Genomic DNA, 27,897 nt, shown 5'->3' with positions numbered 1-27,897 from the left:
TTGGCCTTGCTACCAGCACCCCCTCCTCCCCCCATGCACCACAAAGACAAGAAACATCTCTACAGCACAAAAGTAGGTTTATTATTTCTTTTTATTCTAATGTTTTCTTTTTCCACTTGTTTTACCTGCTCGGGCCTCTACACAGGAATGAGTGACGGCTTCAACTGGTCTCAGCCAGCGGGCAGATGCAACCAGTGGAGAGCGGCTTAGTTTAAGAACTGTTGAAACTTCCCCTCAGACAAATGCAGAAATAACCCAGCAGTAGCTTATATCATTTGTTGTAACAGATCATTTTATTTAAAAAAAAAAAAAAGATATTGCATAGATGCAGAAATATTCAGTTTAAATACAATCTAAAATCAATCTTTTATATATTTATATTTTTTTTCATAATACTGGGAATGGACTACTTTTTAAAACAGTTTGCATCTAATTACAATTCTATGACCAAGTAGCGATTAGCATGGCAGCTACAACAAATGCGTTTGTAGAGTTTGTATACAAATACACACAGGACAAACAATAAAACACACCGTTTTGCAAACTTCTGGTCTGTATCAGCTCCTCATAAATAATGTAAATCCAACAAGTGAGCGAGGAGGACACGCCCCATCAGCCGTCTGTCCTTCATAAATACAACAAAAATACTTCTCTGATCACGCTTCCTATCACACAGGTTAGTTTGTCTGGAGTGTTTTCAGTTTGAGTCCTCGAGGCTGCTGCTTTTCTGCTCAGAGCCACAGTTGCAGAGTCGGACCATGATGCTTTGCAGGCTGGGCTCCACAATACCAAGCAGGGGTCTCAGGGAGGGGTCCCCGTTCCAGCAGGCCTCCATCAGCTGCCAGCACTCCTCATCAAAACCGGGCAGCCGCTCCGGTCTGGCACCTGGAGACGTCGTGGACACGTGAGTCTCATTCAAACACACACAGCTGTGAGAATCACACACCAAACCTGCTTTGTTTGTTCACTTCATTTTCCCAAATTAGCTTAAACTGTTAATTCAAGATGGCCAATCAGAGAGCTGTCAATTTAACTGGGTGTGAACTGAACAACCAGTCTGACACGCACTCCCATCGCTTCTCATTTGATGTGACAGCAGGAATTTAAATTGAAACCTACACGCTCTGAGGGCACAAAGGAGAATTTTGATTTCTACATGTTGGTCTGTTTAACAGTGATTCATTCATTTGTGTGATGTCATGTTTAAAGCTTTTGGTTGCTGGTCCGCCTTGACCAGACTGTAAACAAAGTGCACACTGAGCTGAGACTCTGGTAAGTGCCAACATGTGGCCAGAATATGCTGTAACTCAGAGAGGCCACAGCCTTGTATGGAGAAGTCACAGAGATAGTTCAACATTTTGGCAATTTCACCTATTTCACCTCTATAGTCCTAGCAGTAGGTTCATTACCTTTAATTATCAGTGCATGTTGTTTTGAGATCAGCGGGGCAGAGACGTGAGCTGCTCAGTGAACACAATGGAGGTGAATGGTACAGGTCCCCTGTCCCTCAAAACTCATCAAATACACAATCCAACAACTTCAAAAATAAAGAAAAGAAATAATAACGTATAATTATGTAACATTACGACACACAAAGCAAATACTCTGAACTACTTGCGCTTTTGAAATCACTCCGTGCCTGGAATGTAGATCCAGCTGCATTTGCCTCGAAAACAACTCCGTCTGGTAACGTTCCGTTATTATTTCATGGCATGGTGAATGTGCAGGTCACAACTTGTCCACGAGAGCGTTTATTTGATGAGTTTGATGAGGGACAGGGGACATGTACCATTCAACTCCATTGTGTTCACTGAGCAGCTCGCGTCTCTGCCCCGCCGATCTGAAAACAACATGCACTGATAATTAAAGGTAATGAACCTACTACTGCTATGACTCTAGGGGTTATGGCAATAAGGAAATGTTGAACTATCCCTTTAAGCCTTAATATAGTTTCATTCCAGAAACATTCACCGCTCTTACAGTTATCATGAAGGAGGACACTGGCCACAGAAACCTAAACCATTTTTGTCCTTCCCATTACACAACATTGCAGTCTATGGGGACTGAGATTCAGAGCCAGATGTTGAAGAGGTGCAGTTTCTGATACATCCAGGCTTCATCTATCAGCCTCACAAGTTGTACCTTGCTGTGACCATGAACTTGGCCGGCGCTTAAGTAAACAATATACACCAAGTTTTTTTTGAATATGAGCTTACCTTTTTTAACATTGTTCCAAAGCTGGTCCTTACTGGAGCATTTCTCAAAGGCCTCTGGGAGTTTCACTGAACCAGTGCAGAGGTACCAGAAAAGGATCCCAAAGGCGTAGACATCTACAGAGTTATCATACTTTCCTGTAAGGAGAGGGGGAACAAGTAGTTTAAAGTAGTTTAACCTTCACATGAGACGTAACAACAGAGTTCTCAAGCCAATAGAAGAAGTGAAAGGTGCCTGTTTTTTCTGACCAATAAACCTGTGTGAAGTTGTCCCTCAGCCAGGAGCTGCTTCATGATGTGACTGTGGACAGTGACTGCTCAGTATTCATACCTGTAAACAGTTCTGGAGCCATGTGGATGGGGGTTCCCACAATACTACCAGACATCATGGCCTCTGGCTTACAGAAGCCCAGGTCAGTGATCTTAGCACGGTTCTGTTTGTCCAACTAGAAGAAAACAAAGGAGACAAATCTGATGGAAAAACTTGTACATGTACACTCTGCAGATTTCTGTTATGAACACAGTCGTAAACAAATGCACATGGTCAGGAGGAGGGTTAGCAAAACAGAGGAAAAGCGACCAGACTTGCATAGTTCCTCTTTAAAGTCAAGTCTGGTGCTTTGCTTTCACTGTCTTCCACATAGCCAGGTATACAGTTTATTACTTGGGCTGATACACTATGCCCAGCTACGGGTATCTGCATTGGGACTGAAAAAGCCCCACAGTGACTCTGTAACGTAGCTGCACTGACCTGGAGTCTGGTCTGAACTTACCAGAACATTCTTTAGCTTTATGTCTCTGTGCAGGAGCCCCTGGCTGTGCAGGAAGCGGATGCCCTCCACCACATCCAGTGCAATCTGAAGTCTCTCCCTCAGTGATAAACCAGCCTGGCACAGAGGAGCAGAGTGGAGAGAGAGCAGAGGGAGGAGGATGGTAGGACTTGATTAACTCAACAATAAAACATTCCCCTTTGTGTTCACTGGATCACACAAGTCACCTTTAGTTTAGTTTAGTTTAAGTTTATTTCGGACATGTTAAAAGAAATAAAACATAATACAGAAATGGACAGACATAGCAAATAAAAACTTTGCAAAGACAACATATGAACAAAAAATAAAATAAAATAAAATAATTGAAAATAAAGGTAATTTGATTTTTTTTGTTTGTTCTTTTTTTTTCATATCCGAAAAGGAGTGGGAAGAAGTAAAACTTATTTACTCCCACCCCTTATTCATAAATTATCTATCAAGTTATCTAGTCATTATAATCTATACAGTAAGTTAATTTATGAGATATTTAACTGGATTTATTCTAATATATTATTATATCTATATACATATAGATTTATTCTAACATATGATTACTAATCTTTATCTCTCTATATAGTCATATACATATAAAAACATATACATAACATATACCTTCAAGCCAGTGTAGAGGTCTCTGTGGAGCCGCTCCATGATGAGCAGCACGGCAATGCTGGAGCCGCCTCCGTAGGTGTGGTCGATCACAGAGCCGTGCAGGTCCACCAGCCGCTCATGCTTGGGCAGAGACCTGAGGCAAACACACAGAATGATCAGCTTCATTCAACCAGCAGCTAATTATTGAACTGTGTCTCACAACAGCCTCAAGGCCCCAACAGTCAGAAGTCAGTTCTATAAACTGGGTGGAGTTTGACCTGAAGAACAAGGCTGTCATGTCCAATAAAAACAGTTCAGCTCTTGATAAATGAACCTGTTGGAGCCGTCTGACATCTTCCATGCTCACCTGAGTGTAAGAAAGAACCTGCTGTGGTAAAGAATTAAAATGACTCAGAGACAAACAAGATTGCAGCAGTCCTGTTTGAGCAGCTGTTGTAACGCGCGTGTGTGTGTGTGTGTGTGATGTTTTTTCTTTATTACACTCTTTCTTTCAACCTCACCTCGTGTAGTGAAATTCCAAAGCCAGGTCGTTCCAGTGTTTATCGTCAGGTGGAACCACAGACTTTAAAGCACAGGGGTAGTGTCCTCCCCAGCTGTCACACAGGTACACAACTCCATACTGGCCCCGGCCCAGCTCTCGGCCCAGCTTTGGCTTACCTGTCAGAAAAAAAGAAAAAAAGATACATGTTACGGATACTTTTACTGATTGCTAAGAAAATGATAACTGTCAGCTGGAAAGATCCAAAACCACCGACTGACCACAACTCAGTGGGTACAGAGACTATAAAGGGTGTACACAGTGGAGTGAATGACTGCAAGCCTACAACTGAAAATGGACACTTTTGAACAAAGGTGGAACTGTATTAGTCCGTATTTGGATGACTGATGGAGGAATATGGGTCATTATAAGATGGTTGTGTTTCTCTACGAGTTATACTGTATTGCTGCAATTCCGCTTGGTACAAATATCTATTTTCCATGTGATTTACCTTTATCAATCAATCAATCAATCAATCAATCAATCAATTTGTTTATTTCGGGCATGTCAATTTAAATCATCATCATCACACTTCATCTTCGTTCAAATAATACAATACACATGGCCGAAAGGGAAAGCGGGAGAAGCAAAAGCTTATCTAGTCCCGCCCCCATTACCCGCAGAATAAGAATATTTGTCATAATCTTTTTGTTTTTTCTTCTTTTCTTTTCTTTTTTTTTTTTTTACATTTTGATATAACATTCTTTTTACGTATGACATTTTGACATAACATGTTACGGCAGTAGATAGTATACAGATCATATCATAATTTTTTCCTTTGTTATTACTTTTACTTATGACATTTGACATAACATGTTGGCAGCAGGTAGTATACAGAGCTGAAGTTTAGCTCTAGACAGTACATACAGATTACGTGTGTGTTTGCACAAGTGTCCATATTTGTCCATCATGAGTGAACAACAGTCTCATCCTGTAGCCTGGCATGTCACAAAGTCACAGAATGTCCAATCAACAGAGTGCAAAGTCCAGTGTACTTATTATTTGTTGGGATGGTGTGAGAGCCCTTTTTTGTCTTTTATGGTGCTGGGTACACACCTATGGAATTCTTTACCACCAGAAATCAAATCCCTAACAGAATTAAAGATGTTTAGTGCTAAAGCTAAACATTGGCTTAAGCAGCAGCAGAAATGTGAACATTAACTTCTCTCAAGTCACTGTCAATACAGCATTTTACTAATGTTTAATGTATTTAATTTGTGCAATTTCTTAATCTAAATTTTGTAGCTGTGTTTATTTATTCATGATACCTATTCACTGTATTATTCACTGTATTTGTATTATTGCACTTATTGTATTCAGTATCTTTTATCCTTCTTTAGCCTGACCAGGGACAAAGACTGGAAATTAGCTGAAGCTAGACGTCTTGTATGCATCGCATTTTTCATTCTTTGTGGCAATGTTGTATGTATCGTCCCTGTTAAATAAACATTAAAATAAAATATAATAAAATAAAATTTCTATTGCATTCTTTTTAGTTTTATCTGAATTCATTGGGTCCTCCTGTCAGTGGATGTTTTGTTTTGTGGAAAAATTCAAATATAGAAATAAAAAGTTCAGTTTTTTTGACATCAAAGTAGAAGAAGGCTGCAGAGTTATAAAAACGACGAAAGATCGGACAATTCTCTCTAATTTACATGATGTTCTTAAAAGTCTCTTCACCTTATGGAAGACCCTGAGAAGTGGTGTAGCTGTTAAACTTTCGATGAGGAGAAGAAGTAAACGCATGCTGAGTGTTATTTATGTCTGCAGAGGAGCTTTAATAATAGCATCACAATCAACAGATACAATGAAGAGGAATCTGGAGAAGTTTTTCTTTTACCAAGCGGAGGACTGGGTGGTGACTCACCGTGCAGCAGCACATCGCGCAGGGAGCGGCTCTCCAGAGACAGCCGGGCCAGTCGAGGGGCGTGGTCCTTCCTCACACGCAGCCACAGGTCCTCGGTGCGCTCCAGCCGCCCCGTGTGCCCTTCCTCCAGCTACAACAACACAACACATGACATCTGACAGTCACAACATGAGCTACCGCACTGTCATCTAGACTTCACACTGTCTTCATAATAGTGCAAAACAAAGTAAGCATAAACTACATTATATGCTTAGCATTTCAAGATAATACATAGACCACACAGTTGATCGCTACTGTTGCAACGCCTCCATTTGTCAAGACTGTTCATGTTTCTCTGCTGCTGTTTTCATTCACTCTGTTGTGTTTGACCTTCAAATCAAACCGCCGTTTGACTTGTGCACAGCTGGAACTTTAATGACAACCTGAGATCAAACTGTTGAGATTATATTTAACATTGATCTCTGTGGTAAATTCTTTCGACCCCCATCAGATCAGTAAAACACTGATGGCTTCATGTCTGTGTCTGTGATTTATTAGCTTTAGGGGTGTTTCACTCCCACTGAATTTAATTTGTTGCTGAATCGTTTGGTGCCAAATTAGATCACGTTTCATTATTTTACAATCACAGTGAAGAGTAATGGATAAAATGTATGCACTTATAAATAATCTCATAATTTGCAGAAGGAAAATCCAGGTTTGTGATGAGGTGTGTTCAGTGTTATGACATTAGATGCAACATTTATTCATTTACCCGATTGGCCAGTAGCCACTAGTTACAGTTTTAGCAAGAAAAATCACATGACATGAAGAACACATCTGATCTTCATCATCCTCTCTCCTCTTTCGTCTTTTGTAGTGAATTATGTCCTAACTGTTTGAGCTCATGCTGTATTGATGAAAATGTACAGTAAAATGACTATGGTGCACAACACTGCAGCAGGCAGCAAGTTCCTTGAGAAAAATGATATTGAGGTAGTTGGCTGGAATGATGAGCTGAACTGAAGATTTATTTATCTTTTCATTTGATCTTGATGTAGTATGTACTGTATATACATTTAGACTTTTACGTACAAGTATGTGTATCTGTGTATTGTTTTTTTGTTTCTTTTCTCCTACCATGATTCTTATAGCACACACACGCAGTAATATTTTGTATATCAGCACGGGTGTGATTCGGTCGTAGGCATGAGGCTGCAGGCCTGTATATCAGCATATATTACTGTATATCAGCGCTCATGGAATGTCTCTTGTCCAATCAAATTACTCGGTCAGAACCAGTCGGAACTAACTGTTGTAGGCTATATAATTATATACGGTATATATATATATATATATATATTATATTTTATTTAGAAAGTTGACTAAGCATAAGTGGTTGCATATGCCTATGTGTATGTGTATTGACATGTAGGTATACATGTGTATACATCCTCTTTTTTTCTTTTACTTTTTCTGTTAGCATTGATATTTTTATTTATTTATTAATTATTATTTTTTATTTTCATTATAATCATTGTTGTTTCTTGTATGTGTGTTCTTGTTCTGTGTTGTTTGCTGTTTGTAACTGAGTCAGGACTGAAGCAGCAGACTGGAAACTGGACCAAACCAGCTGGTTTATGATCAGCAGCCCACAGATGGGACGATGACATCACAGTTTACATGGAGTCAAAGTTCAGACTCCTTCTGTCTCGTGGAAACACGACCCTGCTTTAACGTTCCTGTGTGACTAGGAGGGCTTTAGTTTATACTGTATTCCTCATAATAATTCCTAATTTAATTTCCTAATAATAATCCAGACTCCACACTGACATTAAACAGCTGCATCCAGTTCCATCCTAACACCTCCTCCACATCACACAATGCCAACGTGCTACAGCCTGGACTTTTCTTCATTTCATCATTCACTGACGCTCTTCATTAACGTGACAGGCCCACGTCATGTTATCAGGGTCATCAGATAAAGATTGAAATTAAATTAGTTTATTTCTGCCCATAATAAGCTCCCAACTTGAAAACCATCAGTCAGCATCAGCATCTTCTGTAAGACTGCTACAATTAACCAGTACATTTTGTGCATTTGAATTAAAGAATGATCAAGTATGAAAATGTAGCCAGTGATGTGATCCACACCGTCTGTCATGTGATGATTATCATCAGGGCAATTTAACTCTAACTGATTTGTTAGGCACTTCATGGAGCGAGTCACAGCTATTTGCACATTTGGGCTTAAACAGGGAGGGAGCAGGGGAGCAGGGGAGGAGGGGGGACGGGGGACGGGGGAGGGGGGAGGGGGGGAGAGCCACCCACAGCTGTCTGACGTGGTGGGGGGGTTTGATGAAAATAAAGAGTGAAGGCTTACAATACAAATAGATGAGTCAGCAGGGAATCAGTGACATGCTCATTCAGATCAGTAATGCAGCAGGACATTCCCTCAGCTTCTCTACTCTTTCTCTCTCTTGTCCACTGACTCGACTCGACTCGACTCGACTCTACTCTGTTTTGCTTTTCCATAAAACTGAGGGTAAAACCCACTACAGGTTCTTTTTCTGGCGTCGACCCTGCAGACGACTGACTGGTCAGAGAAAACCGTCACCACTGTGTCAACATGTTCTAAACTAGCCATCCATTTAAAAACACTTCTCATATACTATGTTATTAATATGGCAACATTGTTGCTATAGAAACGATACTGCATCGACAGCAAGAGGAGCCAAGTAGAGTTGTGTGAAGTTGGTACCTCAGAACGGGCTGAGACGTGTGTGACGACAACACATCCTCATACTATCTGTGTTTCAGTCATCCCATCATCTCCCTGTCACTGTGTCTGGGCCAGTCTATCCTTCATCTGTACACCCTGTCTTTCTGGTCGCCATCTTTAATCATTCTTTTCAATCTACAGCATATCTCACTGTCTGTTGCAGGTCCACAAAAAAAACACGTGTAGCTTGTTGACATGGATGAATCTGACAGTTTTTAGGAGGGAGGAGGTTCTTATATCATGAACCATTCTGTGCTGGACTTCTTGTTTTTTAAATCAATCAATTGTTAAACAAGACCAAAACCCAAATATTTACAACTAATAATAAATGAAAGATGTAAATATGACTGTAGGAGTGTAAATCTCTGAATACGGGCAGAAGTGAAGGTAAAGTGCTGAATGAGAGATGAGGACTGAAGGAAAACAAACAGTGAAGAAAGGAGAGGAGTGGACCTGGCGCAGAGACGCTGCAAACGCCTCGTGGGAGCTGTTGAGTCGGGTTCTGAACTGGGAGCAGATGCTTCGGGCCAGTTTGGCAGCACTGAGACTCTCTATAGCGTCTTGGGCCACTTTCCGCTTCCACTCTGGAGTGATGGCCGGAGGGTTGACAAAAGTGATCCTGTGGATTATCTGGGAGCAGGACACAGAGTTCAGTAAAAAACATCCATTCGGCCTGTGTTTTAATACTGTACCACTGGAGCTGAACCGCTGAGACACCCACCTGTTTGATTTGCTCCCAGACGAGTCGTGTGACAGAGGATCCTGAGTGGAAGGTGACCTCCACGTGATAGGCAGCATTTAATAACTGTAACAGATGAGAAAAATAAACTGTGAATGTGAATGAAAATGTTGGCCACAGGTACTGTATGCAGTGTTGTGGAGACTTAAACTCCATGTAGTTGAACTATTTCGCTTAACTACAACTTTGCTGTAACTTGCTGGCAGTTAAACTACATTCATATTTTGTGCCGCGTCAAGTATTTCAAAGACTTTTTGGGTAATTTTTTGTAGTTTAACTATTTAAATTACAAACTACAATTTTGGCCGTTAACATTAAATTTTTTTATTTAAAAAAAAAAAAGACCTATCCACCTTTTTCCGAACGTCAAAAACGTGAGCCAGTTTTGCTCTTCCGGTGGAATTTTATGTTTACGTTTCCATGGTTTCGGTAGTCGTAGTAAATGCATGGATTTTTTCTTTTTTTTCAATGAAAATCTGTAAAACGCATGGATCATCACACCAGGTTTTAACAATGGATATTACACAAATTGACATCCGTGTTAAAAGCCAGCGATAATAGACAGATAGATCACATTCGGAAACTTGTGGATATAATATACATTTTATTTTACCATTATTGTGTTCCAGAACTCTCTTTGAAAAAAAGGCATGAATCTGCCAATCCAGCACTGCCTCTGATTGGCTGGCCCTGGCGTTCCTGTCATGGTTTTAAACATTTGTTCCAGACACACCGATCTAGAATATGTCAACCTCTTTGTATTGTATTTGTATTTGTATTTGTTGACTGATTTACATTTCTGATTTACCAGTGGGTTCTGGGGCAGGATTTTCATTTTCTCTTCATATTACCCAACATGTCTATGGTCAACCTACAGTATGTTGACCAACAATATCAGCTTTTTTATTTAGAAAATAAAACTGAGTGTAGAGGCATATTTCTGCTGCATGTGAATTTATTGTAGGCTATTATATTTAGTTTCATAGACACCACATGTTGATGTACTTAACGCTGAGTTAAATGAGTAGAATGAGTAGAAGTAGTTGCTGAAACTACTTTATTTAGCTGTAGTTTTACAAACTACGTTTCTCCAGGGATAGAAAAGTAGTCTGTTCAAACTACTGCCAGGCTCAGCTCCATGGAGTTTTACAAGCTACGTTTGTAAAGTAGCTTCCCCAACTCTGGCTGCATGTCTGTGAGCCCACACTGAAGCCTTTGTTTGATTCTTTACTTCCTGTCTCCAGCTTTCTAAATGGAAACCACTAATCTAAGTGGTTTACAAATAAATATGCATCATGATATAAAATGAAAGTTTACAAACATGGTTACCACACTGCACACTATGTAAGGTTTGTGTTTGAGGACAGACCACCCACCTGTTTGAGGTGATTGGAAGTGATATTGTGGACAGAAGAGTCCATGGTGGACTTCTCCAGACTGTTGAGGCATCGCTCCAGAGTTCCTACAAAGCTCTCCCTGAGATAATCCACAGAGCTGATCAGCTTATTTGCCACGGCCTGATTCAAACGCACCACGATCAGCTCCTGGATTTGGTGGATGCAAGACTTGATCTCCTTGGATGAAACAGGCTCTCCATTGGTTACGATGATGTCTGGAATTGAAAGAAAAGTCATTTGGGGGGTTAATGTGTGTGTATGTAGCTGATTAGCAAACAGACGTCTTGTTGAATCAATATGACAGGTATCAGTACAAAGCAGTCACTCAATGTTGAGCATCATTTGCTGACACAGGAAAACAAAGCAACCAGACTCTGTATGACCTTTGGACCATCTCAGACTCTCACACATGTTAACCATGAAATGATATCAGTATGCAAAAAACAGAAGCAATTGCTACCATTTTAACATATATTTATCCCTGACAGACGCACTACACACTATTTTTATTATGGGAAAAAAATCACATAATGTAGAATATCAATTGACCATCAACTGAATGAAATGTCAATATTTCTACTGCTTAAACATATTAAAATGTCAGAACATTTTTGTTTTAATTCAATATGTCTCAATGAAACATGTGGATCCCAAACACCTACTGTACACCAAATAATAGAAATGCTGCTGCTGTGTAAAGCCCTACAGACAAACTATTTGTAAAAACAGGCTATACTAATTCAATTGCCTTGCCACGGTAAAAACACATTGTTTATTAGGACTTAATGAGGATAGGGGGTATATACTGTACAGGTTGTGAATGTATAACATACATATGAAGGAGTTTCTACAATCAGTTTAGTGGCTTATGTGTGTTACACATTACTGCCAATGGTTTCACACTAGTTCTATATAGTAAAGGTGGCAGAAAAGTGTAAAGAAACACACTAACATGTAAACATAGACAGAGGAAAAGAAGACTTGGGACGTGGAAGGAAACAATGAAACATTCAAAAATGATTCTTCTTAAAATTCTACATTATTTATGAAGAAGGAAATCCATTTAACATATCTGGTAACATCAGGGATACACGGACAATGAATGTAAAAATAAAAAGAGGGCACAGCTGAATTCTTTATATAAGAGTTGGTCACATTTCCTCAGACCTTTGTCCTTCTAGATGTCTTTCTCTCTCTCTTTCTCTTCCTTCTCTCCATCTATAACTAAGGGTACCACCATGGCAGGTGAAGAACAGTCAGTTCCCCATTTAGTCACTACAGCAATAGTGTAGATCTAAGAGGAAGCCAAGATCATTTGAATAGGCTGCAGTGTGGGTACCACGAGTCATCTTCTTTGGACACATAATAAAGAAGGCATCTTTTCTTATTAACTGGAGAGCACAAAATAAATAAGGCATATGGGTGGTCTTTGTTGAAAATTTACAAGGGAAACTACTGAACCAAATTTACAGCTTCCTAGAATCTAAATTCAAGATGTGTATCTGGGGAACATGCTCCCAATCTTTTTTTTTGTCCCCAACACATCCGTTTTGTAGAAAGCTCATAATGTAGTAGCCAAATTGAACACTAAAACAACCTGTCAGGATTCATTTGGTGGCAGCAGAAACCTTCATAGAGTCAGAAATCATCTCTGGTAACCACACACACACACCATTAATATCACAGCATTTGATCAATTAAGGATGAGAATTGATAGCGGGGGCACTGATATTCTAACCTGAATAAATGGAAAGACTGGGTCCGGTCCATCATGACAACGCACTGCAACATTCATTCATAAAAAGCCCCAGGATTGTTTCTGGGCGAGTGACAGAGCTTCTGAGCTGAGAGCAGCAACGATCTTGTTCAGTGTTCAGAGACTCAGAATAAATGCGTGTTGTTGACTGAAAACACAGGCCGTCTTTAATCAATTTCACAAAAGAGCCACAGGAATTCATAAGGAAACCACTGAAGAATCAGATTGATACACACAATCCATAATAATATTTGAAAATACATTAGTAATTCATTAGCTTTACTTTACACCTCATCATAACAAATTTGAGGAAGTGAGATTGGAAACACCTAGACCAAGTTAACATGGAGGAACTTGATCAAACCACTGAATTCACACAACTACCAGTATACAGGAGTTTTACTTCCATACTTTTGTTTTCGCAGCTTGTCGGTCAACACTGACCTGAGGCCTGTATCACGAAGGAGGCTCAACATAGCCAGGCTTTGTGTTCATGATGCAGCTCAACAAAACCTCAAGACCCGGTCAGAGTTAACACTACGAAGCTGGTTATCAACTTGGTTTGTTAAGTCCTGTTCTCAGCTTTATGCTCAAAGGGGGGTTTGGCATCATATGATTCTACTTTATATTGTTTTCATATATTTTACTGATCGCAATTATAGTTCTGCGTCTACGAGTGTGTGTTTTATTCAAAGTGTGCGACTGCGTATGGATACAACGAGTTATTTTAGTGCTGTACAATGAAAACATCTCATATTGTCTCTGTACAAAGACAACAAAGACCGTAGACATATTCAAGATTTGTGTTTGGGCAACACTGCCATATAACAGGTGAAACACTGAAAATAGTGTATTCTTGGCCACATCAAAATGAAATTATTAACTTTACTGATTATTAATCTGATTATCTGTCTTTACTGTGAGCAAACAGCTTCGTTCAGTGGCCTCCATAGACTGTATAGAAAAGTAAAATATATAGCCTTATATATAATGACCTCCAGATGCTGAGCTCAACAGGTGAGCAGTGTATTCCCTCAGCTGAACATCTGTAGGTGGAGACGCTCAGAGAGAAAGTCAACGCCATCAAATGCTGCGTTCTGATCCAGCTCCACTGGACTTTCAAAGTAAAGGTGACGGCAGCTCAAGATGAGTTAAACAGTGAAACAGCTGCGCTTTTGTCTTATAGCTGATTTTAAGATGAAACTCTGAACAGAACCTTAGGTTATGAGCTAAGCATCAGTTACCATGGTGATCTAGCCGGGTTAAAAGAGAGCCACCCTTACATCAGGAAAGCCTGGCCTTAGACTCAACATAGCTTACTAACACACTAATCTGGCTTGGTGATACAGGCCTCTAGTCTGGACTGGACCTCTGCTTCATCAGCACTCTGCAAACCTGCTTCAAACTCTTCAAGATAAGGATGTCATCAAACACCAGCCAGGGGATATGCAATTCATCAAACTTGAATCATGATTTAGATTTTTTGTAGGGCTGTCAATAGATTAAAAAAAATGTACTAATGAATCTCACAATTTTCTGTGATTAATCTAGATTAATCGCGATTAATTTATAAACGAATAAACTGCATTTGTCCTCTTTCGACATGAGCTTATAACGAAAATGTATTCATGTGTAGTCATCAAATTAGTGTAGAATGAACACAAAAAAAGTATATTTCAATTCAAAGACTATTTTAATGGCTTTCTTTAAACTTTTTTATTATGAAATTAAAATCATTTCAATTTCTCTCTTCAATTTGTACAAAGACATTTTACACATATTCTCCTGCATTTTATTTGTTTCTGGCTGTTTTGGTGTTTGTTGTGGCCAGTCTTCACAGAGTTGTAGGTAAAATTTCAAACTCAATACCAATACCCAGGAAAATATTCAATATGACATCATATTCAATACATCAGCAGTGCCTCCCAGCTTATTCTTTTCCATTATTGTTCCATTATTTTATTTTTATTATAATCAAAAGGACTTATAACAGATGTGTTTTTTTTTTTATTAAATGAAAAGCTAACTCAGACTTGTGCAATTTCAGTGTCTAATGTGTTGCTATTGTTTTGATTTGATTTGAAAACTTAAATAATATTATTTTGTCATTTATCGTTGTGCGAGTAAGCCTAGACTCAGGTGTGTGTGTGGGGATCAGGATTTAAAGATCAGGGCGAGTGAAGCAGCTCCGCAGAAAAGAAAGGTACAAGTTGTCTAGTGTGGGAACATGAGGAGAACTAAACATACACAGGGTTTTCCCTCTCATTATGAGACTCGGGAGCAACGACTAAGTGTTTGTGGCAGCGCCCGAGGCCAGTGAAGCAGCAACATGAAGAAAACACTTCTGCTATATATATACTAATGCCTCTGATGCAGCAGCTTTCAACTGCACACAACAACAACAACAACAACAACAACAACAACAACAACAACAACAACATCCTTCTACCAGTGAACCCTGTTCATCGTTCTACCAACGCTGCTGCAACAATGATAGGTCGGTGTTCCCACAACCAACCTGTTGAACTCATTAACAGGGTCATTACACACATCGCAATTTCAATAGAACAGGAATCCACACACCCACTCAGTGAACATGATCCCCTCACCAGCAGACCTGCTGAGTGTTAGCAGAACATTTGGGGGTTTGAAGTATTGTAAATGGTAAATGGACTTGCATTAATATAGCGCTTTTCTAGTCTCTCGGATTCACCCTTTCATACAGCGCTACAGGCACAGCGCGGGAAACTAAGCATTCACACACATTCATACACCCAATGCACACATCGGGGGTGTGTGGGTTCAGTGTCTTGGCCAAGGACACTTTGACAAGTCTACTGTCGCTGTGTTTGGCATCTGTTGGGCTTTTGGTCAAAATAAGTGAAGTGCTGTGGAAAAGATTTTCTCCTTGTGGACAATAAAAGTAAAAAAAAAACAAAGTGTCACTTAACACAGGCAGTTCTTAGTGGATCAGTCTGTTAGCACAATAAATAAAAAATATGCACCATGCAATAAAATGCAACATGTTTCCAAAGTCAAAGACTTACTAGTATAAATAATCTTGATTCAATATTTACCACAAATATTGATGGTTTGGTTATGATTCTTTCCATCATCATTTATAAGTAATAATTCATGTCTTTATGGAATCTATGTTTTATAGACACTAGCTCTGTTTTTCATAAATTACTTTGTAAGCTTGTGGGCCTTATGAAGTTGTGTGTGTCCTCGCTAACCTGTAAACTCCAGGTTGGCAGCATCCTCCAGTAACTGCTCCTTCATGCTGCTGAGCGTCTCCACAATCATCTCCTTCATCTCTTCCTGTTTGCGGTTAGCGATGGCCATGAGTGAGGTGAACAGCTCGCCCTCTTTCTCACGGGTGTACTCCAGCCTGCGGGGTGTGATCTGCAGGTCCCTCTGCATGTCAAAGGCCTGCGGGGAGGTGAAGCGGAACGGACAAAGTCTGAGAGGATTTTCCCGGCGCACACGGGTCAGAGCAGAGCAGACCAGACCAGCAGTTCATACAGCAGTACCAGTATGGAGCAGTAAAACAACCACAGGCATTTAGATCAACAGTGTCATTAGCAATGTTGGGCACGTCACTTTTAAAAAGTAATTAGTTATAGTTACTAGTTACTTTCCCCAAAGTTAGTTACTGTATTACTACATTATAAAACTAACTAATTACCAGGAAAAGTAACTATTGTGTTACTTTTTTATAAAACGCTAAAATATGTCAAATTACTTGGATTACTCTAATCATAACCTCCCATTTATCTGGAACTAACCAACTCAGTATCCCTCCGCACAGGCAAGCGTTCCAGATAAACAGCTTTTTTCTGACTAGTTGATGGACTGAAACAAAATGTGTAGGCTGTAGGCCTATAACCGACACTTTAACGGGTGTGTTATTTTGTGACGGGACTTCTTGAGTCAGGCAACAGCGTTAGAACGGGGGAGACTTTTTTGATTACTCGTTACTAAAAAAAGTAGTACCGTTAGTAATGACGTTATTTAAGGGACAACGAGGAGTTTTGGAAAGCGAAGTGTTTTCACGCTACATTTCACATGAGCCTCTGCACGCACGGTGAAATTCTAAGACCGGCGCAAGACGGACGAAAGCGAAAACATTTGCCAAGAATGTTTTAATTGATCAAGAATGAAAGTTGGAGGTTGGAAGATGATCAGATACCGTCGTAGTTCCGACCATAAACGGCAATCCGGCAGCGTTATTCCCATGACGAGCCGGTCAGCGTCAGCGAAACCGAAACTAGGAAATGCTGGGCGAGACGAGCACAAATAATATCAAAATAACAATAGAGACAAAGCAATATATTTATCGAAAATGGAGCCATTAACAAGTGTGGGTAACATAGACTCATCCACATTAATATGAGACTCTTTTATAACCAAATCCAAACTCCTGGTTGTCCCTTTAATAATGTCTTTATTCCCATCACTGGCCATGAGTTATTATCCTCTAACCTGGTTGATGAACAGATCTAGGCAGCGACAGTGCAGCCCATTGAGCAGGTTGGCAGCCTCCACCTGCTGGTTTTGCAGCACTTGACGAGCGAACGGCACCAGCAACCGATGCAGTCTTTCAAAGGTCTCTCCCAGCATGCTCTGGGGCTTGGCGCCCGGGGCGGGCCCCTGTGTGGGGGCGCCGCAGGAGCAGTTCCCGGTCGGGCTGCTGAGGAAGCCGAGCGACAACAGCTGCTTATGGAGCGCGCTCTTCTCCCTCTCCTTCTCCTTGTCGGCGCGGCGGCCCGGGTCAGGGGAGGCGGCCGGCACCGTGTGAGGGATGCGGATGAAACAGATGGGGAAGGGCAGCAGCTCTCTGACCTGCCACAGCTCAGCCACCTGCTCTGTGCTCAGGGAGTCCTGGTTGATGGCGTAGAGGATGACGGGGATCACGCTGCGAGTGCAGTCCTCCAGGGCCTCTGCTATGGGCTGGACACTCGAACACGGCACCACCATGACCTTTGCTTCCTGAGGAGGGTGCAGAACACAACAGAGTTGACACCATCCCACGACCACTACTTCTACTACACACAACAAGGAGGATACCGCTGTACTTTTTGAAGCTTGTGGAGATCTCTACCACTGAACAAGAAAGAAATGCTGAATGGCATTTAAAAACAACAGATAATACTTATTTTATTGTGCCTTTAAAAAGTATCCAGGTCCCTTCATGTTTTGTTGTTTTGCAGTCTTAAAGGGATATTTCAACATTTTGGCAAACTGGCCTATTGCTATAATCCTTATAGTTTTAGGAGTAAGTTCATTACCTTTAATTGTCGGTGCAAGCTGTTTTAAGATCGGCGGGGCAGAGACGTAAGCTGCTCAGCTAACGCAAGGGAGGCTAATGGTATTTCCACGTTTCCTTCATCAAGCTAAATACACAATCCAACAACTCCAAAACACTCTGGTGGACAAGTTGTGACCTGCACATTCACCACATTATGAAATAATAACGTATAATTATGTAACATTACGACACATCAAGTAAATACTCTGAACTACTTTCGCTTTTTAAGTCACTCCGCCCAGCAGCCGTGTTTGGAATGTAGTTCCGGTTACGCATTTGCCTCTAAAACAACTCTGTCTCGTAACGTTCCATTATTATCTCATAGCGTGGTGAATGTTCAGGTCACAACTTGTCCACAAAAGCGTTTTGGAGTTGTCGGATCGTGTATTTGATGAGTTTGATGAGGGAAAAGCGAAAGTACCGCCCCGCCGAGCTAAAAACAGCTTGCACCGACAATTAAAGGTAATGAACCTATTCCTAAAGACTATAGGGATTATGGCAATAGGCACATTTGTCAAAATGTTGAACTATCCCTTTAAGCAACAAAAAATCCCCTCATTTATCTTCACTCAGTAGCACATGGGTCATCGTGCTCTTAATAACCCTCTGCAGTGCAAGGGTTGATGTTTATGGACTTTTTATCAACTCCTGCACTGCTGTTTTTATTCTGTCTGGTGTTTGACTTTTGATTTCAACTTATAGAAATGCATCAAAATGATCATTAAAGGAAATCTAACCTTCACTGTACCAGCCTTACTCAGCTCGATAAAACCCTGTCTCTGACCTCTGCAGGCAGATACTTCCTCCTCATGCGGTTCTTTTTGCTCTGTCAGCTCTGAGACCTTATATGGAAGAAGTGTGTGCCATCCCACATCACGTCTAATTGGCTGAGTTTACCAGAGGTGGCTAATAAATGTGTAGCAACACCTCAGAGATTATCAAGAGAAACGGGACGAACCTGAGCTCAACTTGAAGTGACGTAGCTCAACACTTATCTCATTGTAAAAAAAAAAATAAATAAATTTTGTCATTTTGAAAAGTTCTCAAAATGTTCTAAAATTCTGTTTTCACTTTGCCATTTTCAGGTGTTGAATGAAGATTGATGGGGGAACAAGGATTTTAAACTGTGACATGACAAAATGTGGAAAAAACAGAGGGGCAGTGAAGGCATCCTGAATGTACTGTAAAGTAACAGTGGATAAAATGAGTATGTGTCATGTGAAAGGCATCACTCATCGGTGAATGACCACCTGGCTCTGTATATTTGAGCTCATTTGTTTAGGTTCTTCAGGCTCATAGCTTTACTCTCACTGATCTCATCCACGCTGCTTCATTCTGCAGAAGATTGTCTGTTTCAGAGGAAAAGTTCAGCTAAACCTACATCGCACTACCAACACAATGTCAGGACCTGTACAGAGGGAACTAGTGCAGACTGAATGATAATGCGTCTCTGCTGTGGAAACAGACAACTGTTCTCTAACAAGCTGGCCACACATATAAAAGAGGATTACACACGTTGTGGTCACAGTTTGTCTTAGGAGCCCCAAAACGTCACTTATTATATAACCAGTTATCTTTTCAAAGAAATCCATTCAAAAAATCATCAGGTTTGGATTTCTACACACTGAATATGTTCTGTGCACTTAAAATTCAACAGCAAAAGTCTAAATTATGTTATTTAAAAGAATAGTTCAGGCAACGAGAGCACGATTTTCAACTTAATATGTTTAAAGGTATCCCACTGTAGAAGAAGAGAAAAAAAAAAGCACATCCACACACATCACATGCTCCTTCTATTTCTGAACACATAATGACACATAAATATTTGTGGTGGTCTTGGGAATGTCTGTAACAGGGCAGAAAGATGACAGAGGGACAGGCTTTGCATAAGCCTTGATAAATAATGACATTTACAAAAATAGACTGGAGGGGAGATTTAGAGAGAAAGAGAGAGCGTGATGGGGGGGAAGACGGCCAGAGAAAAGAGGCAGAAATGACCAACAGCTACACAAAGGAGACAGTCAGTCCTGTCTCCTAAGAAACAAGAGCGGAGCCCATCTGAGCAGTCTCTTTGGAACACAGATAGCCTGCAAACATTCGCTCACAACCAATCAAAATCAATTCAATGTCTGAATTGCCTTAATACAGCCCATTTTCAATAACAGCCATTCAACAGAATGTCTGTGGACTATTTTGAAGTTACTATGTTGTTTGACATGTCTTTCAAAGGTCTGAACTAGCCAACATTGCTGCTAGCATCAGAACAACACAGTCAAGACAAATGGCCGTTGGAGAAATGATCATTTTCTACTGTTTTTTTGAAGGTGGCTGCTAATATCACAGCTCTGCGTCAACAAGCAGGCTGTCTGATGTGAATTCGTGGAGCACCGGCCGTGGACATTGGAGAATATACAACTGAAGAACAACAGTAGACACGTGGCGATAGGTTAGCCCCCTTACTGTCTCTGTGTGGCTAAAGAGAAGCTCATTAGCACGTTGCCTCTCTGCTGCCGGCCTCTAAAGCAGGCTGCTGTGATTATGGCACAAACGTGAGAATACCACAGTGAGCAGAGACATTCTGGATCTTCATCTACCCCCACCTAAACATTTGAACCCCCTGTTCATTCAGCAGAAACAACGGCAGCTATAACTGATCAACATAAAGACCCTCAGCTGTTCAAATGGTAAGCCAGTTATAGCTCAAGCTGCACATTCATTTTTCATTGAGTGTGGGCAAAAGAGTACGAAATAACTTTCACTGTGCACTCTGGTGGCTTCCCCTGTAGTGCACTAATCCTACCTACTCACAGCAGCCCAGGTTTGAATCCAGCTCAGGGCCCCACGCTGCATGTCATCCTCCGTCTTCCTGTCTCTGCTGTCGCTCTCAATAAATGCGTGAAAGCCCCCTTAAAGTCAAGCTCACTCAAAAGATTTATTTTTCAAAATGTGCTATTAAAGGGATAGTTCACCCAAAATTCAAATTTCACTCATTATCTACTCACCCTCATGTCACCTAAGAGCTGGGAGAATTTTCAGAGTCCTCTGTGCCTTCTCTGAGTTACGGTGGGGTCTGTGCAGCAGTATTTGTCCATATAATGGTTGTCAATGGATACCAACTTTCTTCGTCCAAAAAGACACACCAAAAAACTTCCAAATACCTCCATACTGCTCGTCTGTAATGTCCCTCTTGTATTGAAGCCCTGACATGAGAAATTGTTCTGAAAAAAATTGAATCAGTATATATTTTAAGCTTGTTTGTAGCGGAAGCTCCCAGTGTCTCGGTTCACTGCTCTTCCTGTGTCAGTGCAAATCTCGCGTGATTTGCACTGACCGGCGGAACAATTTCTCATGTCGGGGCTTCAATACAAGAGGGACATTACAGACGAGCAGTATGGAGGTATTTGGATGTTTTTTGGTGTGTCTTTTTGGACGAAGAAAGTTGGTATCCATTGACAACCATTCTATGGACAAATACTGCTAAGCGGACCCCCCCCCTCCCCGTAACTCAGAGACGGCACAGAGGACTCTAAAAATTCTCAAAGCTCTTAGTCGACATGAGGGTGAGTAGATAATGAGTGAAATTTGAATTTTGGGTGAACTATCCCTTTAACTATGCTCTTAAAGAGTCCGAGTTGATCTATAGAACAACCGTCTGATCGCCCTGGAGACGACAGTCTCCTTCAGCCACACCAGACGGTGAACAGGAGTTACTTTAACCTCCCATAATGACGACCTTTCCCTTCAATCATACTCTGGTGTGCTGGTGTGATTGGTGAGCTTTCATCTCCAACACATGACATAGTAAATGCAGCACGCTTTCATGTGCATACTGAGAGTAAACACCCGTTAAAACGTTAGGAATAAGTCTTTTCTATTAGCACAACTCTCCCATAATCCCAATTCTGAATATTAACAAACTAAGAAACAAAAACGCTTTTTGCAACAACATGAACCAGTGTCCCAGAAATCAGATGCAACCATGGCAACTTCATCACAGCAAATGGTTTGGGATTTTTTGTACATGACCCAGTCATGTGAATCACACCAGACCAGTGGCATTACGTAAGGGGGCTGGGCGGGTGGGCTGCCCCGAGGCACAGATAGGCCTACTTTCTAAGGGCTGTGTGACGCTCACTAAACGCTCTTCGTCTAAAGGATTAGAGGCTAATTTCCACGTGTGACACATGATAAGGAGTGACTACAATCCTTACACCGTGCTAAATCAATTCAGTCCCACAAGATATTGAGATTTTCAGGTTGCGCTGGCTGAGGATCAACGTGACGGGACCAAAGGCTCCAACAATTCTTCACGTTTTCTATGTGACATCAACAGAAACCTGGGAGTCTGTTTATAGATGGAGCTTAAAGCCAAAAAGGGGAGAAAAGTGACAGAAAGTTGATGATGTATTTGTGAACAGAAGCTCAAATGAAGTAAAATAAAACACTCACTCAAACACTGGAAATAATCAGCTCTGCTCAGTAATCTGTTTAGGGGAGGGGTAAGCCATGTGTGAATGCAAATGCTGTTTCAAACCAGAGATGATGAGAAAAGGCCTACAGGAGGAAATACCACCACATAAAAATAAACACAATTAGGGCCAGGCCATATGATTGAAATCATTGTTGGGATTGAAGTTTTTGTTGTTCAGGACATCACAACACTGTTGTTTCTTAGAGATGGCTGCAGTATCAAGTCATCTGTCCTGAGCAGACATGTTGAAACTAAATGGAGGAGTGTGCACGGGAGCGGTTTGAAGACAGTAGCCAAGGCTCCTTATTTCAGAAAGTGATAGTAAGAATAAACTATAAACCTGCTGAAATGGACATTTGAACTTGTGCATTTCCAAACATCCATTTTTCACATCTAACCTTCATGCTACACCTTCTCTCAAAAATATGGAACAACACGCAGACATTGAGTAAATGTGCCAGAGCTTATGAACACACAATGTGGCGGTGTGGACCTGTGAGGACCTGTGAGGACCTGTGAGGACCTGTGAGGACCTGTGAGGACCTGTGAGGACCTGTGTGGACCTGTGAGGACCTGTGAGGACCTGTTTGGACCTGTGTGGACCTGTGAGGACCTGTGAGGACCTGTGAGGACCATTCTGGTTCCGGTCTTCTAGTGGATCCAGAAATCACCAAATTCACCAAAGTAAAAGTGTTCACCAACATAAAACTTATTAGACAATAACTTGTAACACAATAAAAGAAAAAGGTTAACTTAATGGTTCTGGGACTTTCTTGTAAATTATATTCCTTAAATTAAAAAGTTTCACCGCATTTTATTAGCTTGGTGCTTTTATTTTGACGGAAAGGCCTGTCTCTCTCACCATGGTTACGGCTGCTTACCAAAACAGGGAGTCAACGGCCCCAGACTAGTCAAACATAGTAGTTGCATGTCAACTCCTTATCTAAACTAGGGCTGACCCAAAAAAATCGAAGCTTCGAAGCTTCGTTCGTTGCCATGGAAATCGATCTTTAAGTCCGTGATGGATTGGGGTTTTTTTTCTTCCTTTTTGACACTGGTTCTCATCGGCAATTGTTACATTAAAATGAGTAGGCGACTTGCCTGATTTTGGAGATATGCAGTGTTACTTTTACTTTCATTATTTCCGCTACGATCGCGCCCACCTCCCCCAGGTCAGACGTTACGGTCGCGCACCCCATATTCTATACACCTTCTTGAAGCTTAATGCGATCGCCAGAAGTAAACCCTAACCCTTTTTACCACACGTAAAAGCTTAAAAATTCACCAGTAGTGTATTTACTGATGTGTTTAATGTCATAGAACAAAACTTGAAAGTTGCTTAAAGACCCCCTAAAGAGGCATTTTAAAATTTGTAAAAATGCTCTGCTATGACTATTCTTTGATTAAAATTGCTTACCTACACAAAGTTGTTTAAAATAACTCTCCAAGACACTAAAAACACGTCCATTATTTCTCCCTCATTGTAAAATTCATCTTCTATTCATATGCATGACTGCCTGGTCAGGGTTGCTAGGTAACGGTGGTGCGCGTCAGGGGCAAGGGAGACAGAAAGGTGATTTTAAAACACGAAGCTCACGTCAGGTTTCACGTGCAAGCTTGTGTTTCCTCCGGCGAGTAAATGTAAATTTGAATGTAAACCGAAATGTGAATAAAGTTTATAACAAAGAAAAAGAAAAAAAAAAGAGACCACACCGGGACCCGAACACAGGTCTCCCGTTTACAGGGCGGCGACGCTGCCGCTCAGCCACCGCAACTAACTACCTACCCACACTGCATCTAGCTGTATGTAGAGTGTCACTGTCATGGTGAACTACTACAGCAAACAACGGCTGCAGAGAGCCGCGCAACCGCTGCTGCTGTGAATATAGAGTTTTTTAGGTGCTCGCATCCAGGGGCCCAGAGTCTCTGAGTTGCTTGGTAACAGGCTGGTATCACCGACCTTAACCGTTACTCCCGCTTTGTACCCTGTTCATATTTTATGTAATGAGATGGGGGGAAAATCAACGGGATTGGTTGCTACAGTTTTGTGACGCACGAAAACGGACTCCAATTTGAAAAGTCTGGTATTGAAACGTATTGAAACTGCATTTTCAAGTCTAAAATGCTCAGTTATGGCATGGATTAGCAATTTTGCTCCTGAAATGCCTTGTAACAGAGCCCACACACTAAATTGACATGTTAATCATTTAAAAAAGTGCATTTTTGGTTTAGGGGGTCTTTAAGCTTTTGTTAACCACAGACCGATTTGAAGTATTTTACCAAAATCCCATTCAAAAAACGTATTGACTTTTAGGCACTTTTTTCATCTAAGATGTTTAGGGCTCAGATGTAAGCTCTTTCAGTCTTAGTTGGGTGGGGTTTTTGAGGAAAATATAAGTTTTCAAAGTTATCGCTGCAGGAGACTGAGACAGTGCTGCCTTCACATGCTCACCCAAACCGGAAGTCAAAAAACGTATTGACTTTTAGATGAGGGAACCGGAAGTGATGAAACCACTGACAGAGTTCAGACTCCATCGAGGAACCGAGGGTTCCTACCTGTAGCAGTGGGTGGTGCAGGGTGATCTCCAGCTCGGCCAGCCTGTGTGCCGGGTCTTCACATTCCTCGTGGATCTCCAGGTCCTCCCTTGGTACTGTGTCCCAGCGGCCACAGTTAGCCGCCAACTGGTGCACCAGCTCATACTGGCCGGGCAGAGCCAAACTGAGGCGAGTCTGTCTCCCGTGGGTGAAACACAACTTCCTCCTCTTGCAGACGGTTCCCTGGACTCCTTCGCAAGCCTCGCCGGCCTCGGGGCCCAGGGGCAGCAGCCTCTCGCCCAGAAGGCAGTTGAGCAGCTGGTAGCGGGCGGCACAGTCCTGGCCCAGGACCAGGATGTACGGGGAGGCGCCTACTGTGCTGCGGAGGAACTCTTCCTCGTGGCTCGGGAAAGAGATGCAGCTCAGCTGGCCTGAGGGACGGACAGATCAAAATGAAACATGACGTTAAAATGTTGATTTAGATTTGACAAGATTCTAAAACATCAGCACTGTGGGGTACTGAGTGATAGATCCTTTGTATCTGAATGTCATTCTGAGAGGATGCAATAACCCACTATTCCATTATAAAGCCATTCATTTCTACCTCAGTATTATTTCTTGGGCTTTTATTTCCTGACCTAGTCCTAAGATATGGAGCACACAGAAAAGAGCCAATTTTAACTTGTTGGTGGTATCAGACAATCCTCAATGATGCTGAGTCACAGACTAAAAGAGTTCTATAACCAGGAGAGAACAACTCTATACTCCGTCTGACATATGTATGTTTATTCCAACTCCAGATCACTAGTTTTCACCTCTTGACCTTCAAAGTCTATAGGCTTAGTGTCTTGTGCTGAGCATTTGACAGCATGACCTTTGTGCAATGGATAGATGAGGCAGTCGGTGCAAAACCGTGAATAATCTCTTCAAAAACGCCAGATCAAACTCCATTGTATGATCCTACATGCATCATTTGACCTGAACTTTTGTCCAGAAGCAAGACAATAGCAAGATGAATCCAGTTAGTAGATAAAGACATGTGTTTGGCCATGATTAACCCTAATCCTGACTCTTTTCTCCCCCTCTTGATTACGACTAATCTTCAGCTCAACATGGATCATTCATTCAACACTGAGGACAATTAATTTGTCTGTCTCTGTGCACAGGGACACTAGCTCACTGACACGTTGCATTTAATTGACAAACCATTTAATCAATGTTTCATAGAAATAAGAAGCTGAGTCATATGGGGGGAAAAGCAGTGAAAAGCATCTTATAACTCTCTTGAGCAGTGGTGTTTGTAACAGAGCAATGTGGTACAACATCGTCCAATAGATCAAATCATCCATTTTAAACTTGCACTCAAAGCTACTTTTGTCTTCAACTAAGCCTGACCAGTCCTCCTCACACACATACACAAAGCACAATTAATGCAAAGGACAAGAATAAGCCTGATACCCCTGTTCTCAGCTGGGGAGTGAGTCAGTGAGTGCCGAAATCTCAGCATATTTGGTGCACTTAGCCTGCTCGTGTTTTTGAAAGTGGGGCTTAATCTCTTTAGTTTCCCCAAAACCCTAATTATTGCATTTTTCCCTGTCTACGTGTGTGGAAAAATCACTTAGCAGTACCCAACTTGTTAGATCTTATATAATGGTTCTGATCTGACTTGTTGGAGGATGCCTTCTCCAACATGAAGGTGCAGATGATGCAGCTGTTCAGACCTACCTGCCTCCAGAGAAGCCGAGTCAGAGCTCATGGTAGACGCACAGGCATTGCTGTAGTTTTGTTTTATTTCCCGGAAGAATGCATTGGTTTCTTTTAGATTCTTCTTCAGTTGTATGGAGTGCTTGTTGTAGCTGTTAAATATCCTGGTCAGCTCCCGGGCTAAAGGAGTGGCTTTCTGTTGTTGCTGTTGTTGTTGTTGTTGTACATTTCCCTCCATGGTGAACGTGTCGAGGCTCACAGGTACAGACAGGTGCCAACACTCACAACGACAGGCTGCTATTGTCTTTATGTGCTTCTATAGTTAGTAGCTGTTTGTCCGTCCACTTGCTAAACAATTCACTACCTGTGGTTAGTTTGAACATATCTTCACCATGAGTGTGTTAGTGCTGGGCAGACAGCAGTCCGTACAGTCTGTCCAGTCTGTGGTGTCTCTGGGCATCTGGCTGCTGCTGGTGGTGTTGTTGTGATGCGCGCGGCTAACTGTTTAGCTGGGCGACTGGACGCACTCGACTGCACGAGAACTTTAACCGTTGAGTTTGGCGGTTAGCTGGCGACGTTACCGGTCCCCTGGCATCCCGTGTGTGCTGGGACTGTGTTAAAAACAAGCTATGTGTACGAACTAATACGGCGACGGCTGACTAATGTGCTAGCAGTCGGTGTTGTGAGGTCCAGATGAAGTTAGCGCTGCTAGCCAGAACACATCCCCAGTCCGTCCTCTTCTCGGCCTGGCAGCGCTCTCACATCCTCCACCTCTGTCTGCTCCAACAGCCCGGCCACGCTCTCACGCCATTAACTAGGTGTCAACAACAGCGACAACAACAAAAAAAACTATTTGTCGGCCACCGCTTAATTGATGGAAATGGCCTAAACCGGACGACGTCGGTATTTTTCGTGACAACGTTCCAAGGGAAAAGATCTTCCTAAACTGGCTCTGGTCCGGAAAAACCAGCGGACATCTTCCACCCCGGGAAAGAGAGCGACGGCTGCACCGCCGACTGAAGCTGTCCGTCGGCGGGGAGAAAGATGTGAAGGACGGTCGGTGGTGGTGGTGGTGCAGGGGCGAGGTGTGTCCGAGTCAAATCACAGACATCTGAGATCAAGCAATCAAATCACTGCAAAACAGAAAGTCGACCAGAGCAAAGTTGGGGAAAGGAAAGGGCGGGGTC

General features: G+C 41.7%; 1 protein-coding gene across 1 annotated transcript; it reads right to left on the bottom strand.

Annotated features, from left to right (window-relative positions):
• Positions 1-274: 274 nt before the first annotated feature.
• dstyk (dual serine/threonine and tyrosine protein kinase) lies at positions 275-27,897 on the bottom strand. The gene is made up of 14 exons (XM_085777110.1): positions 26,732-27,897; positions 25,028-25,437; positions 17,175-17,681; positions 15,926-16,121; positions 10,913-11,148; positions 9,519-9,602; positions 9,251-9,427; positions 6,040-6,169; positions 4,135-4,291; positions 3,635-3,767; positions 2,987-3,100; positions 2,545-2,659; positions 2,217-2,351; positions 275-885 (listed from the first exon to the last, which is right to left on the bottom strand). The coding sequence occupies exons 1-14, from the start codon at positions 26,946-26,948 to the stop codon at positions 698-700; spliced, it is 2,799 nt and encodes a 932-aa protein (XP_085633236.1). The 5' UTR covers positions 26,949-27,897; the 3' UTR covers positions 275-697.

The sequence above is a fragment of the Trachurus japonicus genome, chromosome 5 (assembly GCF_045865225.1).
Source record: "Trachurus japonicus isolate A0001 chromosome 5, Traja_1.0".
In the NCBI taxonomy this organism is placed as follows: Eukaryota; Metazoa; Chordata; class Actinopteri; order Carangiformes; family Carangidae; genus Trachurus; species Trachurus japonicus.
This window is presented reverse-complemented; position numbering and strand designations above follow the sequence as displayed.